Source organism: Canis lupus, chromosome 7 (assembly GCF_048164855.1).
Source record: "Canis lupus baileyi chromosome 7, mCanLup2.hap1, whole genome shotgun sequence".
Lineage (NCBI taxonomy): Eukaryota > Metazoa > Chordata > Mammalia > Carnivora > Canidae > Canis > Canis lupus.
In genome coordinates, this window is record NC_132844.1 from 29,886,460 (window position 1) to 29,907,006 (window position 20,547).

Sequence of the window (20,547 nt, forward strand, 5' to 3'; positions counted from 1 at the left end):
TCTGGGATGCAAGGGTGGTTCATTATTCACAAATCAGTCAATGTGATACATCCACATCAACAAGAGAAAGGATAAAAGCCATATGATCCTTTGAATAGATAAACTGAACAAACAATTGACAAATAGTTTCCAATCAATATAAAAACCCTCCATAAAGTAGATTTAGAGGGAACATATGTCTACATAATAAAGGCCATATATGAAAATCCCACAGCTAACATCATACTCAATGGTGAAAAGTGGAGAGCTTTTCCTCTAAGATAAGGAATAAGACAAGGGTGTCCATTCTCAACACTTTCATTCAACATAGTACTGGAAGTCCTAGTTATAGCAATCAGAATCAGGTAAGAAAAAGAAATAAAGGGCATCCAAATTGGAAAAGGAGTAAAACTTAACTATTTGAAGACATGAATGAATATATATATATAAAACCCTAAAGATGCACCAAAAACCATTACAACTAATATAACCCTAAAGATGCACCAAAAATCATTACAACTAATAAGTTTCATACAGGGCAGCCTGGGTGGATCAGCGGTTTAGTGCCTGCCTTCAGCCCAGGGCATAATCCTGGAAACCCAGGGTCAAGTCCCATGTCAGGTTCCCTGCAATGAGCCTGCTTCTCCCTTTGCCTGTGTTTCTGCCTCTCTTCTCTCTCTCTCTCTCTCTCTCATGAAAAAAAAAATCTTAAAAAAGTTTCAAAGTTAATATACAGAAATTTGTCACATATCTATATACTAATAATGAGCTGTCAGAAAATGTAAGACCACAGTACTATTTACAGTTCATTGAAATGAATAAAACACCTAGAAATAAATTTAACCAAGTAGGTGAAAGAACTATAAAAACTAAATGATGAAATAAATTAAAAATAACACAAACAGAAAGGTACACTGCTCTCCTGTGTTGGAAGAATTTATTTTTTAAAATGCCCTTATTACCAAGAACAATCTACAGATTCAGTGCTATCCCTATCAAAATAACAAGGGCATTTTTCACAGGACTAGAACAAATAATCCTAAAATTTGTATGAAACCACAAAATACCCCGAAGAGCCCAAGCAATCTTAAGAGAGAACAAAGCTGGAGGTATCATACTCCCTGATTTCAAACTATTACAAAGCTATAATAATAAAGACCCTATGGTATTGGCACAAAAACAGACACATAGATCAGTGCAACAGAATAGAGTTCATAAATAAACCTATGCTTCTGGTCAATTAATCTTTGACAAAGGAGGCATGAGCATATAATGGGGAAAGAACATGTTTCTTCAATAAATGGTTTTGGGAAAACAGTCATTTTCTTATACCATATACAAAAAGAAACCTCAAGGTGAGTTAAAGATTTAAATTTAAGATCAGAAGCCATAAAACTACTGGAAGAAAACATAAGTGGTAAGCTTTGGATATTGGTCTGAGCAACGTATTTTTTAAAAGATTTACTTATTTTAGAAAGTGCGCGCAAAAGTCAGTGGCAGGGAGGGATAGAGGGAAACAGTCTAAAGCAGACTCTGTGCTGAGCACAGAGGCTGACATGGGGCTCAGTTTCATGATTGAGATTATGACCTGAGCTGATACCAAAAGCTGGACGCTCAACTGTCTGAACCACACAGGCGTCCCTGAGCAACATGGTTTTTTGATATGTCTCCTCTGGCAAAGGGCATCAAAAGCAAAAATAAACAAATGAAACTATGTTAAATAAGCCCTTGCAGAATGAAGAAAACTAACAAAACAAAAAGGCAACCTACTAATTGGGAGATGATATTGGCAAATGATAACGATTGATAAGGGTTGAATATCCATTATATATAAAGACTATACACAACTCAGTATCAAAACAACAAAAACAGGCTGAGGGCCTGAATATACATTTTTCCAAAGAAGACATACAGGTAGCCAACAGACGCATGAAAAGATGTTTAGCATCACTAATCATATGAGCAATGCAAATCAAAACCACAATGAGCTATCACCACACACCTGTCAGAATGGCTATTGTCAAAAATGACATTAAATGTTGGTGAGGATGTAAAGGAAAGGGAACTCTGATGTACTGTCACTGTTGGTGGAATGCAAAATGGTGCGGCCACTATGAAAACTGTATGGAGGTTTCTCAACAAAATTAAAAATAGAGCTACTATATGATCCTGCAATTCCACTTCTGGTATCTATCTGGAGAAAATGAAAACAGTAATTTGAAGAGAGAAATTTAGAATCCTTTGTTCATTGCAGCATTATTTATAATAGCCATGATATGGATGCAACTTTGTACCATTGATGGATGAATGGATAAAGTTTAGGTATAAATACATACAATGGAATAGGAGCCATAAAAAAAAGAATGAAATCTTAAAAGCCGTAAAAGAAAAGAATGAAATTTTGCCATCTGCAGCAAGATGGATGGACTAGAAGGTATTATGCTAAATGAAATAAGGAAGAAAAAGACAAATACTGTATGTCTTCCCTTATATGTAGAATCAAAAAATAAATGAATAAAACAGAAACAGACTCGGTATATACAAAGAACAAGTTGATGGTTACCAGATGGGAGATGGGAGAAGGGGAAGGGGATTAAAAAGTCAAAATAACATGCTTCCAGTCATAAAATAAATAAGGCACATAGATACAATGTGCAACATAGGGAATAAAGTTAATAATGTGTAACAATTTTGGTGACAGATGGTAGCTAGATTTATGGTAGGTGATCACTTCACAACATATATAAATGTTGCATACCTGAAATTAATGTATGCCAGCTATACTTGAATAAAAAAAATACAAACTAATCAATAGCAGTTTTATGTTTCTTAGGACACCAAGCAAATTTAATTAGGGATAATTTTATTCTGAATTATCTGAGCTATAAAATTGATCATTTGTGTCCTTTTTATGACTTCTTGAGACTATTTTTTTTTTTTTTTTTTTTTTTTTTATTTATGATAGTCACAGAGAGAGAGAGAGAGAGAGAGAGAGGCAGAGACACAGGCAGAGGGAGAAGCAGGCTCCATGCACCGGGAGCCTGATGTGGGATTCGATCCCGGGTCTCCAGGATCGCGCCCTGGGCCAAAGGCAGGCGCCAAACCGCTGCGCCACCCAGGGATCCCGAGACTATTTTTAATATTTGAAGGATCTTTTAAAATTTATTTCTGCTAAATTCTGAATATATATACTTTTATTTGTACTCTAAATTAAAGGTTAACTTAGTAAAATATATATTTGTCAATAAGTATAGAATAACTATAAGGATATTATATATATATACTTTGGTTATGGAAATTTTATAAGTTAATGGCATAAATCAAAATATTTGTTAGAGATTTTTAAAACATGTTTATATAAACTGGTTGATGTTTGGTGTTCATGAATTTTGATCCATGTTTAGTGTAAACGGAAATAATCATTTGTTGAATACTTTTTACACACAGGGTGTAAATACATGTAGTATATGATTGAAGAAATTAAAAATGGCATAGATTTGTTTTCCTTAGAATATCCCATGTAAATGATGATCTAATGAAATTTGGTAGCACTTAAACTTTACTATGCTATGAATAAATTAGAAAATTAAATTAGCATTTAATCTGATTTATGAATTGTGTGTATAGAGTATATTCAGAACTGTAGTGATTTAAGTTTTTAAAAATATTTCTTAAAAGAGCATCTTCATCATCTGAAGAACCATCTAACATGATTTTATTTTTGTAGAATATGTTTTTATGCTGTGTTTATCTTAGTATTAAGGTTAAGATAAAGCTCATTAGCAAATCACAAATTAGCCCTATAAATCTGCTTCTGATTGTGGAAAGGATTTTTACTAGTTTGATCACAGATTTTCTCACCTAGTTTTTATGACTCATAATACATAGTTGTACTCCTGCTCTCTACAGTTAGGTGTGGCAATATTATATATTAAATATAATTGGTTCTTGCATTAGAATGAAGTTCTGATATAATATCGTGTGAAAACACAAGTGTATGTGGGAGTTGGCCACTTTTCATTATCACCTGTTTTACTTGGAGAAATAATACATTTCTCATGAGTCATCTTCAGTGGAAGAATGCACAATCTTTGTGGCCTGGCTTGATGAATATAAATTCTTCTAAATTCCATGTAGAGGTAACCTATAAATTATAAACTAATTCAACTTCTTAACTTTTTAGAGCTGGAAATTTTATCTATTAAAGCTAAAATTTCAGAGCTGCTTTAGCTAAGAAACAAAATCTTGATTAATTTTTTATGTGGTTACCAATGTCTACAAATGCTTCTTCATAAAGCTACTGTGGCTCCTAAGATGGAAAATAGCCAGAGCCTGAGTTAAGAAAGCAAAATCATGGGAAATCAGACACTGTTTCAAATTATGGCATGATCAGTGGAAAGAGTAGTAGAACTCATTTAAGGAAATCTGGTAAGTCATTTTATAAGTAACCACTGTGCATGATTAATGAACATGTGAGTTTAAGATATTTTATAAGCACTGTTATTTACATTTATTCCTAAGGAGGTATCAGTAGCTTTTTAAAAGAGTTTTGGAAGTCTTTTAAAAGTATGTATAATTTATCACATCTAGGAGTCTCTGAATTACTACTAGAATGAATCTGACAACTTACGCTTTATAGATTGAAATTTCTGTATTTAGAAACATGATTTACTTAAAGGAGACATTCATTGTATTCTCAGGCAAGAACATTTGCCATCAGTATTCCCAAATTGCTAATGTTACACTGTACACCATAGTTACCTTGTTTGCCAATAGAATCCTTTAGGTATGTGTGCTTTTGGGAGGAGGAAGGAATTGTTAAGGAAACACAAATTGTATATGTGTTTAGCTTTTTATGTTTTGTATATGTATGTATTTGGGGAAAAATTTCATGGTCAAGTCATAGGGAAGTTCCATTTGAAGAAGTATTTTTAGCATGAATACCTAGGTAGGTCATGTTTCTGACACAAATCTATAAGGAAAATTCCTCTGATGTAATTTAAGGCTTTACTTAGAGCAAACAACTTTTAATATGTAGACACAGCAGTATAGTGATTAGGCCTGGGTTCTGGAGTTAGCCTTGCTTGAGTTTAAATCATGGATCTGTTAATTTGGTAGCAATGTAAGCTTAGATCAGTTATTTAATCTTTCTCTGTCTTTCTTTCCTTGTCCATAAATAGAGCTAAAAACAGTACCTATTTCACAGGGGTATTATGAAGTTGAAACTGAGTTAAAGCATCAAACATTTAGCATAGCACCTTCAACATTGTCTAATCAAATATATAAATGTTAGCCATTTATATTTTAATAAATGGTAACTTGATTTGTAATATGGCCATATGATTAACTGATTTCCTTAACATGTATTAACTTTTTGGTGAACTTTTCTTTTTTCTTAAAATTTTTTTTTTTTATGATTTATTTATTCATTCATGAGAGACACAGAGAGAGGCATAGGCTCCCCACTGGGATCACGACCTGAGCCGAAGGCAGATGCTCAACTGCTGAGCCACCCAGGAGTCCCTTAAAAAAATCTTTTAGGAGTCATTTTGTATTGAATGATCTAATCTTTATTGATCAAATAGAAATTGGGTAAAATAGTTTTCATTTTGTTATGAATGGATGCTTAGTTCATATGATAACAAAACAAAGTGTGAATCATCAGTATCTTCCTATCTGTTTTCTCTTTGGCACTTTATAAGAAGTGTTGTCTTGATTTCTTACTGAAGGCAGTGGTAGACTAAAGGATGAGTTCTGTGGTCATTAAGAATTAGGTTTGGGGGAACGCCTGGGTGGCTTAGTGGTTTAGCGCCGCCTTCAGCCCAGGGCCTGATCCTGGATACCTGGGATCGAGTCCCACGTCTGGCTCCCTGCGTGGAGCCTGCTTCTCCCTCTACCTGTGTCTCTGCCTTTCTCTTTCTGTGTCTCTTATGAATAAATAAAGAAAATATTTTTAGGGAAAAAAAAAGAATTAGGTTTGGATCCCAGTTCTGCCTTATCTCTGGTGGTCCCTGAACTTTGGTTTTACTCTTCTTTTAAACTTAGGAGATGATAAAAAATACTTACTTTTTAGGATTGTTACTACAAGAATTAAATGACATGATGCATGTTAAAGCGTTTTGCAAATATAGTTTGGTAATTAGATCAGAAGTACAAACGAGCTATTCAGACAAAATAATAGGATTTTAGAAAGACTTGCTCTTTTATGGGATACCTCAAATTGTTTATGAACTTAATTTAGGTTCGGATTTTATGGTTTCTTGCCCCTACAAATTTAACTTTTTCAGGAATTATCCATTTAGCATTTGACCACTTTGTTCTCTGAGTAAAGAAAATAGTAAAAAAAAGAAAAAACCTAGGTATGGAAATTGTTTATACATTATTATTGCTTATAATTTTGACTCTCTAATGTTAAGGATTCTGAAAATGATCTAAGGTTATGGTGTAGATCTAGTGTATAAAAGAACTAATAACTAAAGTTTAGCTTTTTAAATTAATTTTTCTAAGTCTACTTTAGAAGGAAAGAGATACTAAGCCTATTTATAACTGATTATATGTCTTCATGTCATGAACTTTGTTCATGTCTTCTTTTTCTCTTAAATCACAGTAAGTTTTGTTAAATGCTATGAAAATTATGGATATTAAGACTTACATAGCATTTCTCTGTGTCAGCTATTGTCTTAAGTATTTTTCCATAAATTAACATTTGATCCTCATAACAACCATTATGATGATGGAGATAGTATCGTCGTATTATTGATGAGGAAACTGAAGCACAAAGCTTAACTTCCCAAAGTCAGAGCCAAAATTTGAACCCAGTCTAAGCAATAGAGCTTTATATGTCTAGCCCTATTACTCTGCAGATTGTTTTTGCATGGCTGTAAAATAAAACATTGATAGTTGAATTAAAAGATTCTGAAATCATTAAACTCTGAGTATGAAATCTTTGAAAACTAAATTAGTCTGTAATGGTGATTTTTAATTTTTTGCCTGTTTTTTGGTATTGTAAAATATATTCCACTTTTAACTAATTATCAAGGTATTACAGCTATGTTGGGTGTGATTAATTTTGTATATTTAGATCAACCTAATTTTTATTTCTTCTGTTTTATCATGTAAAAGCAGGCTAACATTTTAAGTAACTTTTTATTAAAACATAATATACACTTAAAAGTACAATAACCATAAATATATAGGCTGAATTTTCACAAACTGAACACATCCTGTACAACCAGCACTCAAATCAAGAAGTACATTACCATCATCTTCTAAGTCCCCCTCTGCCACCCTTACATGCCCTCTTCTCCCTGCAGCAACCCAGTATCTTTTTTATCATCCACTATCCTGACTTCTCTTTTCATAGATTTTCTTTTAATGTATATAAATAGAATTGTGTCTGGCTTCTTTTTTTCAACATAATTATGAAATTCATATTTTGATGAGTACTAGCTAATTTCCATTGTGTAAATATACTGCAACTTATTCATTCAGTTTTTGTTAGCATTTGAATATCTTCATCGTTTTACTGTTAGATTAGTGTTGCTATGGATGTTCTAGTTCATGTCTTAGGTGAATGTACATTCGTATTTCTATTGGGTATCTTAGCTAGGAATAACTGGATAATAAGATATACATATATTCATTTTTAGTGGCATCACAAAACATTTTCATCAGCGTTGTATGAGTTGTACTTCTTCCACCTCTTTACCAAAACTTGGCATTTTTCAACTTCTAGTCATTTGAGAAGGAGTGCAGATTTCCTTTTGTTTGTTTGTTTTTAATAACTTTGTCAAGATATGATTTACATGTAGTAAGTGGACTAATTTTGTATACAGGAGTTTTTACAAATATATTCATCTGTGTATTCACCACCCCAGTGAAAATAAAAAGAAATATTTCCCTCATTGCAGTATCTTTTCTTAGTCTCCACCTATGCCATCATTGATGAAATTTTCTGTCACTATAACTTAGTTTTTGTCTGTTTTCAAACTTTATATAAATGGCATGTAAGCTCATTATGTTCTGTTTTATGTCTAGCTTTCTGTCATTTGACTTGAAGTTTTGGAGCTTCATCCATGTTGCATTTACCAGTAATTTCTTCCTTTTTTGTTGAGAAATACTGGTTTCCAGTATGTTTTTATGAAAAAAGTGATTATGTATAAGTCATAATAGACATGTTTTTATATCTCTTGATAAATACCTAGGAGTGGAATTGCTGGATCATATGTTAAGTGAATGTTAGACTTTATAATATAAGAAAAGCACCAATGTTCCAAAATGTTCATATTTTACACTTTTTGTCTGCAGTGTATGAGAGTTCCTCTTGTTCCATACTCTTTCGAACATTTGGTACACGTAATTGTTTTGATTTTAGCTACTAGTAAGTGTGGTTTATTTTACACTTCTCAGGGGCTTATTGGCTATTTTCATATCTTTGGGATGCATGTCCTTGCCTGTTATTAGTCATATTTTGGATCATAAGTCTTTTCCATAGGATTTTTCTACTTTATCCTGTTTATGTTTCATATTGATTTTTTTTTTCTTTTGAATGTTAGACCAACTTTGCATTACTAGGGAAAACTTCACTTGGTCATTGTTTATTATCTTTTTAATAAATTGCTGGGCATTACCATTATCCCAGAAAGTTTTCTTCAGAAAGTTCTCTTTCATCTTGGCGCCCTCCTCCATACCAATGTCAATCAGTATTGTGACTTTTTCCTTTTTTGACCAAAGATTATTTTTACCTCTTCTAGAACTTTATATTATGCAAATGAAACATAATGTACTTTTATCCATCTGGCTTCTTTCATTCACGTGTTCTTCAGATTTATCTGGATTGTGTATGCCAATGGTTTATTCCTTTTTATTACTCAGTAGTATTCCAAGGTATGAATATACAATTTGTGTTTATTCCTGTTGATGGACACCTGGTCTCTTTCCAGTTTTTGGCTATCATGAGTAAAGCTGCTGCTAATATTCTTGTTTGGGCCTTTTTATTGACATATATTTTAATTTCTCTTGGATAATTATTAGGGAGAATTATTGGATTATACAGAAAAATAAATGTTTACTTACTAAGAAACTGCCAGACCTTTCCCCACAGCATTAGTACCATTTTATCCACCCACCAACAATGTATGTGAGAGCACTGGTTATTTCATGTTCTTGCCAACATTTGGTATTGTCAATTAATTTTACCCATTTTGGTGGGCGTATAGCAGCCTCTCATTGTGGCTTTGTGTTTCCCTGATGAATACTGAGCACTTTTTAATGTGCTTTTTGATCATTAGCATATCTTTCTTTGTGAAGTGTCTATTCAAATTGTTTTGCTTGCTTTTTAAAATTGCCTTGTCTTTTATTATGTGTTAAGTTTTTTTTAGTTTTGAGTTCTAGTTCTTTTTACAATCTGGATACGAGTCATTTGTCACATAGTGTTTTGCAGTTATTTTCTGATTTCTTAATGATGTCTTCTGATCAGAAGTTTTAATTTTGGTTAACTGTAATTCGTCATTTGTTTATTCCTGTAGTATAAGCCCAAGGAAACCTTTGCCTACCACCAAGTTATGAAGATAGTCTTTTGTTTTTTTTCTAGGATAGTTTTTACATTAGGTCTATTATCCACCCTGAATTAATTTTAGGATATGATAAGAGATAAAAGTGAAGGTTTCTTTCTTTTATAACCATTTGTTTTTAGATAAAATACTTTTGCCACTGAATTGTTTTGGGAACTAATTATTGAAATTAAAATGATTGTATATGTGAGGATCTATATTTGAGCTGTCTATTCTTTTCCACTGATCGGATTTTTTTTTTCTTTTTCACTGATCGGATTTTTAATCCTTATGTCAGTACCACTCTGTCTTGATTACTGTGACTTGTTTTATCTTCTTCCAATTTTGTATTGCTTTAAGAATACTTGGGCTAATCTAGGTTTTTTTGTATTCCCATAAAAATTTTAGAATCAACTTGTCAACTTCTAAACTGGTGGGATTAATTCAGTTTTTTAAATAGAGATAGGTCTCTTTTTTATTTCATATTTTTTTCTTTGATAAAGATTTATTTCAGAGTGTCCAAGGAGGGAGAGGGGCAAAGGTAGATGTAATGGGGAAGCAGACTCTGCTGAGCATGGGGCTTGATCCCACAACCCCAGAGATCATGACCTGATCCGAGGTCAGATGCTTAGCCAACTGAGCCACCCAGGTACCCTTAATAAATAGTTTTTTCGGGATGCCTGGGTGGCTCAGTGGTTGAGTGTATGTCTTCACCTCAGGGTGTGGTCCCGGAAACCCAGGATCAAGTCCTATGTCAGGCTCCAGTGGAGGAGCCTGCTTCTCCCTCCATGTCTCTGCTTCTCTCTCTATGTCTCTCATGAATAAATAAATAAAATCTTTAAAATATATATATTTTTCAAGATATTTGTCCATTTTATATAAGTTGTCATTTATTTGCCTAAAGTTATTTATAATCTTTATTATCTTTTTAATTCCAATGGTATCTTATATTAGTTATTTATTACTTTGTAACAAATTATCCCTAAAAAATAGCTTAAAACAATCAATGTTTATTATCTCATAGTTCCTTTAGGTCGGGCTTCACTGAGTTATTGCTTATGAGTGCCCCTGGCTCATGTCTCCCACACTGCTGCAATCAAGGTTCAGCCAGGACTGTAATCATTTCTGATCCTGACTTGGAGAGGATCCTTGTCCAAGTTGACTCATATGGATATAGAATACTGGATTAATAGTTTTTTCCCTACCTTTCATCATATTAAAGATGTTGTTCCACTGTCTTTTGGCTTTCCTTGTTTCTAATAATAAGCTAAGTGTTTTCATACTGTGTTGTATTTCTTTCAAGATGCTTTCAAGCTTTTCTTTTGATCTTTGGTTTTTAGCAGTTTGCTCATTATGTGCCTAAGTATGGTTTTGTTTAGATTGATATTCCTTGAGGTTTTCTAAAATTCTTGAATCTTTAAATTTATATCTTCCACCAGATTTGGGGCATGCTTGGCTACTGTTTCTTTAAATATTTTTATCTGCTATATTTCTAACCTCTCTTCCTGGTATTCCCAGTTACACTTATGGTAGACGTTTTGATATCTGATTAAGTCACCATGGTGGAAGTTTTTTCAGTCTTTTCTTACCTCTGTTCAGATTTAAAAATTTGTTGATTTATCTTCAGTTTTTCTTGATTCTATTCCAATTGTTTGTTACATCCATCCAATGAATTTTGTTTTTTAAATATTGTATTAAAACTTCTTGAATTTCTATTTTGTTTTTTTTCATAGTTTCTTTTCCCTGAGCTTATTCTTTAATTTATTCTGAGCTTTTTTTAATTGTTGCCTGAGGCATAGTTATGACACTTGTTTTTAATATCATTGCTAATTTCAACATCTGGGTTATCTTCAGTATTGGTCTCCATTTTTTTTTTATCACATCATTTTGATGAGTTCACAACTCACAGCAAGAATCTAACATCACATTAAAAACTAATTATATAATATCAGTGTAAAATTTTTGATAATACATTCTCTCCATTTTCTACTTGTGATTTCTAGCATTGACCTTTTTAAAAAATGGACTTTTTAACATGATCTCTGTTGTTCTTTGCAGGGCATCTTCTGTACATTCAGTTTCATCCAAGTCATTCCGGGATTTCTTTGAAGAAAAAAAATCTATTACTGGCCATAGTTCAGGAGATCATGTCAAAAAAGTTTGTTTTAAAGGAATAGAAAATTCTCAGGCATCAAAAGTTGAAAGGTAATAAACATTTTTTACCTTAAAAAGCTCTATAGTAGTTTGACATTCTGAAATAATCTTTAAAAATTTATCAGGCAGTTTTACACATTCTTTTACCTTCAAAAGTTACATGTCTACTTTTTTTAAGCTTTATTTTGATATAATTGTCTTACAGTAAACTTTTTAAAGTATACAGTTTGGTGTTTTGGTATATGTATGCACCTGTGAAACCATTACTAGTTATATTCAAGACAGTGACTATAACCATCATTCCCAGAAGTTTCCTCATGTGCCTTGGTAATCTCTTCTTCTCTTCCCCATTTTACTCTCTATGCAGCTACTACTAATCTTCTTGTGTCAGTATAGACAACTTGTATATTCTAGTTTTATATCTATAGGATTATTCAGTCTGTACTTTTAAAAATTCTCTTTTACTCAGGATACAGTTTTTGAGTCATCCAAGTTGTCGTGTGTATCATTAATTCATTTCATTTTATTGCTGAGTAGTATTCCATTGTTATAAAACAACCCATTTATCTGCATCTATTGATAGACCTTTGGGTGTTTCCAGTTTTTTCTCTAGACTATTTTTGATACTAGTTTTTAAAGTTTAATGTATTTTAAAAGATGTTTCATATTTTAAATGCCTCCGTGGAACATGAAAATCTAAACATAATTTAAAAGCAGTTTTCTAATAAAGTAGTTTTTCTGCCATGGTATGTAAATTCTCTTAATCACTGTACAAAAAGGAACATTCTTGGAGCATTAGATAGTCCAGTGTTGGAAGAAAGAACTGTGTTTCAAGTTAGTTGACTAAGTGGAATTTTTTTTCTTATTTTTGCTAATATGACATCTCCCAAAGATATTAATCCCTAAAGTATTTTAGACAAAACAAAAATATAATTAAAAATGTCAGCCGTGACCAGATTAATATTTTATTTTACATAATGATAAAGCTTTTTTCACTATTTGTTAAACCTTTTTTTTTTTTTTTAGTGGAATCTTCTGTCCAATTCCAACATTATAAACATATTAATATAAGGGGTCTGGGAATCATACTATAGTTTAACCTCATCATATCTGCCCTGCAAGCAACTTCTGGGGAATTGTCAAAGTCTTCTAACAACACTGGAAACTACTGGTTTATATGAACTCTAAACATAAACATATTTTCATTGTTGATATTGTGACTGGCTGCCTTATTATAGATAATGTACATTTGGACCAAAGATCTCTACTTACAATATGGAAAACCAAAAGATCAGAAGGAACCTGAAGAAATCATTTGGTCTATCTCCCTATCTTTATGAAAACTTTTATTAGTGGAACACTATAAAAAATCTTAAGTGTAACTCTAACATATAAAATAGATAAATTTTTTATATGCTTACTTATGAAAAAATGTTAAAGCTGATTTGTTAGGGTTATAAATGTAGAATTAGATGTGATATAAGACATTTGTAGTCTTAAAACTGACAAATATTTAATGACTTATCTACTCTGTATCAGACATTACACTAGGTACTAGAGTTACAGTGGCAAACAAAATTAACATAGTGCCTGCCCGTGGAGCACACACAGTCCAAAAGAAAAGAGAAACCTTATGCAAGTAGTATATAAAGCATAATGAAAAATATTCTCAACATATATTTCAACATTAGTCTAATATTAAGAAAACTCTGAAATAGTTGTGATTTAAGATTCTCTAAGAGTACACTTTTGTTTAAACAGAGATGGCAGAAGAAATTATATTCTTGAATTAATATAGAAATGAATTAACCTCGCAACAGAAATTAACATGCCAGTGATCTTCAGTGTGTTAAAAGTATTTGAATCTATATATTTTTATTAGATTCAAAATGTATTTCAGAATAAAAGTACTAACGAAAGTTGGTGAACATTTTATGATACACTGAAAATGACTGAACCCAAACAATATAAAACTATTTAGTATTTTATAAGTTGTATTCTTAAAGATGTTGAGGGAAGGGCATTTTATTCCATTCCTAGGTGACAGGTAGTTTTTTAAGTGTTAAATTTGCACAGTAAAAATGTTTATTTTCAACTGCATTTGCATGCCAGTGTACAGATACACATGCATTTATGATTATATGTTTATTTCAAAAATGTCTCTATATAATTCTAAACAAATGTTTCAGTTTCAAAAAGTCATTTGTACATCTCATTATGTTTTTGATTCCAAATTTTTTATAAATGTTTTTTAAAAATTTGTTGTTCTACTCTATAATGATCCTGCATCTATCACAATATTTTTAAAAATTGAATATAGTGTAGTCTTTTTTGATAAAAGAGAAACGTAGGCATACTATTGGTTTTTATAAGTTGTGTGATGAGCGATGCTGACCATGCTTTTAAATAGAAAAACATGTGGGTGGCTCAATGGTTAAGGGTCTGCCTTTGGCTCAGGGCGTGATCCTGGAGTCCCCTGATTGAGTCCTATATCTCCCAGATCGGGCTCCCTGCATGGAGCCTGCTTCTCCCTCTGCCTCTGTCTCTCTCTCTGTCTGTCATGAATAAATAAATAAAATCTTTAAATAAATAATAAATAAATAAATAAATAAGACACGTAACTTCTTTATCTTCTTACTATGAAACACCTAAATCTGCCTCTATTTTTGTTCATTTTTTCCTCCTTTCTTGTTTTGCACTAGAATTACTTTTCCTATTGATGGTTCATATTTATACCTGTGCTGGTATCTTCATTCCTTTCCACTTTAAAAGCCTTACTAAAAGCCTTACACTATTAATTGTCCCTCTCTTTTCTTGTGGATAGTCAACATTGTCCTTTTAGGTGGATACCTCCCATCTTGTTTTGAATATGCTTAGATCTCTATCATGTGGTCTGGGTGAGGTAATGAATCCTTCAGTCATCCCTCGCACTTTCCTCTAACAGTTGTCCTATCATTACCAATCCCCTACTCTCTTCACAGCCAGATTTCTCAAAAGAGCTGTCAGCTCCCAATCACTTCTTAATCCAGTCTGGCTTCTAGTCCCATTACTAAACTGAAACAGCTCAGGCTAAGTTCAGCAGTGACCTCCATTTTGCCAAAACCATGAACTTTTTATATGACTCATTTTACTTGAAGTTCAGTTACAGGTCATCTTCTCATTTCACTTTATATACTCTTTCTACATCATTTCATGAGCTTCTATTTTCAGTTATCAGCTATACACTAAAGACTCAAAAATTACATTGCCTGTCCACAGCTATCATCTGAACTTCAGAATTAGCTGTCTTCTTGAAATCTCCATCCTACTTGGATATTCAGAAATACTTTAACTTCATGTAAAACCAAACAATGTTTTCTTCATACCTCTTTCATAAAATCAAACAAAAATAGAAAACATAAAACAATCCATACTTCCTGATTTTTTTCCTCATTTACCCAAAGGAAAGCATGAATTCAAAAAGATACACATACTCCTGTATTTATTGCAGCATTTTTAATAGCCAAGATATGGAAGCAGCGTAAGTGTCCATCAATAGATAAATGGATAAAGAAGATATAGTGTGTGTGTGTGTGTGTGTGTGTGTGTGTGTGTGATGGAATATTACTTAGTCATAAAGAAGAATGAGATCTTGGCCATTTGTGACAACATAGATGGACCTAAAGGGTACTATGCTAAGTAAAGTCAGACAGAGAAAGACAAATACCATATAATTTCACTTGTAAGTGGAATCTAACAAAAGAAACAAGCAAAAACATTTTTGTCTATAGAGAGAATGGGTAGGTTTGTGGTTGCCAGAGTGAAGGGAGTTGGGAGGATGGTCAAAATAGGTGAAGGGTATTGAGAGATACAAACTTCCAGTTATACATAAGTCATGGGGATAAGAAATACAGCATAGGGAATATAGTCAGTAATATGTAATAACATTGTATGGTGGTAGATGGTGACTACACTTGTGGTTAAGCATAGCATAGTGTATAGAATTGTTAAATCACTGTGGTACACCTAAAACAAATACCACATTGTAGTCAATTCTACCTCAATTTTAAAAAAATGCCTAAATGAACTCCTGAAGTCTAATTCTTCATTAAAGAATGGAGTGTTTTTGTTTTTTTTTAAGATTTTATTTCTTTATTTGAGAGTGAGAATCCACATGTGCTAGAAGGGGGAGGGGCAGACGGAGAGGGAAAAGCAGACTCCCCACTGACCTCGGAGCCCCACTTGGGGCTTAATCTCAGTACCCTGAGACCATGACCTGAGTTGAAGGCAGATGCTTAACCAACTGAGCCCCACCTAGGTGCCTCAGAAGAAGGAATATTTTATGGTTAGTTGGAAACAAAATAATGTTTAGTTTAAAAAAAAAGTCCATTCTGGGACGCCTGGGTGGCTCAGCAGTTGAGCATCTGCCTTTGGCCCAGGGCGTGATCCTGGAGTTCCTCAGATTGAGTCCCACATCGGGCTTCCTACGTGGAGCCTGCTTCTTTCTCTGCCTGTGTCTCTGCCTCTCTCTCTCTGTGTCTCATGACACATTTATTCTGTCTCATGAATAAATAAATAAAATATTAAAAAAAAAAAAGTTCTTCCTGAGTTTCCTTCCTTGGAAAATGGCATTTGAAAGTCTTTACTATTCCATCTTCCTAATATTCAGTCTATCATCAGGACATGCCAGTTTTAGCTCTTAAATATTCCTCAAATCATATGTTAAATTTTATCTCCACTGTTTTTACTCTCATTCAGATTACTGTGATCTTTCACCTGGGCTACCTGAGTAGCCTCCTAACTGGTCTTGCCATAACCTTTCTTCCTTCCCTCCAAAATACTGAGCCAGTTTTGTTCTTCTTTGAAATGGCAGATCTTACTGCTCTTAGGGAAAAGCTAGATTTCTTATATAGCCCTTAAGGCCTTACATAGTCTGGTTTCTGCCAACCTCTTATCTTCCTCTTAACATCTCTCTATTCTCATTATCTTGTTCTAAATGCCATTTACTGGGGATCCCTGGGTGGCGCAGCAGTTTGGCACCTGCCTTTGGCCCAGGGCGCAATCCTGGAGACCCGGGATCGAGTCCCACATCGGGCTCCCGGTGCATGGAGCCTGCTTCTCCCTCTGCCTGTGTCTCTGCCTCTCTCTCTCTCTCTGTGTGTGACTATCGTAGATAAATAAAAATTTAAAAAAAATGCCATTTATTTCTTGCCACTTGCCTACCCTTTGACTAGTTGACTCTTATTTTTCTTTCCGTCTCTATTCAATCGTATTTTTTGGAGTCAGACTTCCCTTCCTGAGTCAGTTTTCTTTGATATATTCCCACAGCACTTCTCACTCATTGGACTTTTCAGTTACTAGTGTGATTCTTTGTTTAATGTTTTCAACTACAAGTATTTTAATGGCTGACTGAATATCCAACTATATGTTTAATGAAAGCATAGGAGAAGAGAATCCTCTCAATGAGAGGTTGATCTCTGCTTCTCGCTGAACTATCAATGCTTAGAATATTTTTTAGCATGTAATAAATGCTCAGAACAAGATGAATAAATGAGGTAAAACTGTAGCTGTTTTAGGTAACAGTTGTTTCTATTGAGTAAGTTTTATTGTATGCTTCAAGTTTGTAAATTGTAAGGTATGAACATTAAGTTCATTTTTGTAATATTTTTACATTTTAAATATTAACACTATTGATTGAAAATTTCTTACTTTCTTTGGGTAAGTCTTTGTCTTAAAGTTTTGAAGATCTGTGGTTTCATAGTTGATCACTAGAGCGTGCTATAACATCAGGGCTCTTAATCGTGAAAAGTGGCATCTGCTATTATACCGGTTTAGAAATTGTAAAGGAGTATATAATAATGATCATGACAGCCATAGCATGGAAGTTAATGTTTTAAATGGCTGTATGTTATCACTGATCACTGTGTATTACCATTTGATCACTGAGAAGGGAAATAGCGTGACTTTCATTTTAATTTTTTAATTTCATTGTGAAAATGTGTAATCATAAGTGAGATATAAAAAGGAAATAATAAAAGTAAATAATCACCAAATTATATTTGCACAACATTCTGCTAGCTTATATTAGGTGTATATATAAAAGTGTTATATATAGGCCTAGTCCCTTAAATGTGTTTGAAATCTAGTTGGTAAGTCTAAGGGGGCACACATGAAAGTTAAATGGAAGGTCAAGAATGAAATTGCAATATAATGTAAGAGTATTAAGTCACAAGGCAATATATTATTTAAGTGTCAGATGAGTGGTTCAGAGAGGAAGAAATGACCATGGGCTGGAATTATCAGGAAAAATCTAATTGAAGAAGGGCTTGAGGAACAGTTTATAAACACTTTTCTTAATTAGTGCCAAATACTTGATCATTATATGTATGGCCATATGAATAGTATTAGAAAAATACTGATCTATTTCATTGCCATAAGCTTTTGAACTTAGGATAGGATTTTTAAAAGAGAAAAGGCAGTGTAAATTAAATAGAGGAAATAGAATTACAGCTAGAAGACAGAAATGCTGTGGTATTTAGGGAATTTGTGTGGCAAGTGCAATGGAGCTCATTTTAGAAGTTCCTCAAATCATATATTCTTGTTTTAATTGTAGAAAATGTAATTTTTCCCTCAAAGCTAGGGAAGTCCAGGAATGCCATTGTTATTTGGGAATGTTAAAATGTAAAGAGATTTGTGGAACTTATGTATGTTACTTATGTGTTCTTTTTCATTTTCATGCATTTTCTTTCATTTTCCTTCCACTTAAACACCCTTTTATGTAATTCTTGGGCAGAAACCGATCTTGTGTTTCTTATTGGTAAGGAAAACTACTTGTGAGACAAAAAATTATTATATAAGCTCTATACTTAAAAATCTTTGTAATTAAGCTAATACAGGATTCTTTAAAAAAATTAAAAGTCAGCTATATAAGAAGTTATTTATTCTCAAAGTCTAAATTTAGTAAGATTAATGTTCAGTTTGAACAAAAATCTCTAAATGATTTTTTCAGAAGGCTAAGTTTTATAGATTGTCTATTGCGATGTCTATTTGTGTCTTGCAAATACCTACAGCTTAATAATGCTGTATTTATTATCTGAAAGCTTAGCATGTTTTTGATATTTGTTTAATCATAGCTCTATTTAATAGTTTTACTTTAAGATGAAATTTTCATGGAGCTTCAGTTGTTGGGGTAAATTTATAACTAATGAGATTATCCATGGAAAGACTTCTGGGATTACAATCTTATGAAACAGATTTGAGTTTCAGTCTTGACACAGTAGCCCTCTGAACTTTTCTGAACCAGTTTTATCACATATGAAATAAGAACAATAATGCCTATCATACAGGTTTATTATGGCTTATATCTGATAATATATATGGAAGTACTCTATAAATTATAGATTATACAGGTAAGTTATACTTAAGTTCTGATTGCTTAACTTTGGTTTAATAAGGCCTATATAAAATACTTTAATCCTGATACTCAATTTGTTCTAGCCAGTACCATATCACTTTCACAGACAGCTTGTAGTTGCTGCTTCTTACTTAATAGTAGATTCCACAGTATTTTTCTATTTCTTTGAAAGTGTCAACCACTTTTAGCCAATCCCCAGACACCAGAGAGATTTTTGAGCACCACTTAAGTCATTATCTGTGTTTGTGTTTATTCCATGTTATGCTTTAGTGCCTAGAAGGCCTCTAATCTTTAGCCTTGGACTGACTTTAGGATGCTTTCTTTCTTTTTTTATGTCTTTCTTTCTTTCTTTCCTAATTTCCTTCTTTCCTTTTTTTTTTTTTTTTCTTTCTTTTTTTAGGGACTTCAGGGAACTTAAACCATGGGAATTTACATTTAGTCTCTAAGGTAGCTCTCTTTCATCAGAATGTAAAATTTTTCCCATTTATTTTGTAGTTATTCTAGTCTAGGTTTCCATCATCTTGTAATACTCCAGTAGCTTTCTAATTTATCTCCTTAGCTTCATTTTTCTCCTGGTTGGAAGTCTTCTACTTTATCCTGGGGATATCTATATCTCTTTATTTTGGAGGTCATAGGTCAAGCACCCAGTAGATTTCAAGTCCTAAAACTTAAAACTAAAAACCTATAGCTATACCTTTCATTTCATTTTGTATTTCAGTACCTAACATCTAGAAGAAAGAAGTTATCAGTAATTCAAAGGAATAAGGAACTTTAAAAAAAATCCTGCTTTTATCTCATACTTAAAATCCTTTGGCTTTCTTATGTTATTTTTAAAAATATTTATTTATTTGAGAGGGAGAGAGAGAGCGCACAAGCAGGAGGAGCAACAAGAGGGAGAGGGAGAAGCAGGCTCTCTACTGAACAGGGAGCCTGATTGATGCAGGGTGTGATCCCAGGACCCTGGGGTCATGACCTGAGCCAAAGGCAGATGCTTAACTGACTGGATCATCCAGGTGCCCCTGTTGTTTATACTTTAATTATATTTTTACAAACAACTTTGTGCCAGGTGTTCTGTTGGACACTGAGATACAAACAAGAATGACGCACAGTGCCGTACCTTGAGAGACTAGTCTAGTAGTTAAGATAGACATGTAAGCAATAATTACTGTGTGTGAAGCTCTATAATAGTAGTTGAAATGCTGTAGGAAGAGAGAGAAGGTGATATTTGAGCTAGTCCTTAAAGAATAAAAAGACATTTATAGTGGAATGTATTCTAAACTAAGAGGAATAATAGAAATAAAGGCAGGTTTGTGATAATGGAAAACATACTGTACTCTGAGTAAAAAAGACCTGCTTTGAGTTCTGTCTCTACTTAGGCAATCTGTGAATCGGGCAATTATATAATATTCTTTGAGCCTAATTTTCTAATCAGTGTAATGGAAATAATACATGGTTTTTAATAGAGTATTG

General features: G+C 33.0%; 1 protein-coding gene across 6 annotated transcripts in view; it reads left to right on the forward strand.

Annotated features, from left to right (window-relative positions):
• The window catches only part of IBTK (inhibitor of Bruton tyrosine kinase), a 100,062-nt gene that overhangs the window by 75,279 nt on the left and 4,236 nt on the right, over window positions 1-20,547 (forward strand). For all 6 annotated transcript variants that reach the window (XM_072832246.1, XM_072832250.1, XM_072832248.1 and 3 more), the window contains one exon: window positions 11,589-11,735. In XM_072832246.1, the coding sequence (XP_072688347.1) occupies window positions 11,589-11,735 (147 nt within the window). The remainder of the gene's footprint in view (window positions 1-11,588; window positions 11,736-20,547) is intronic.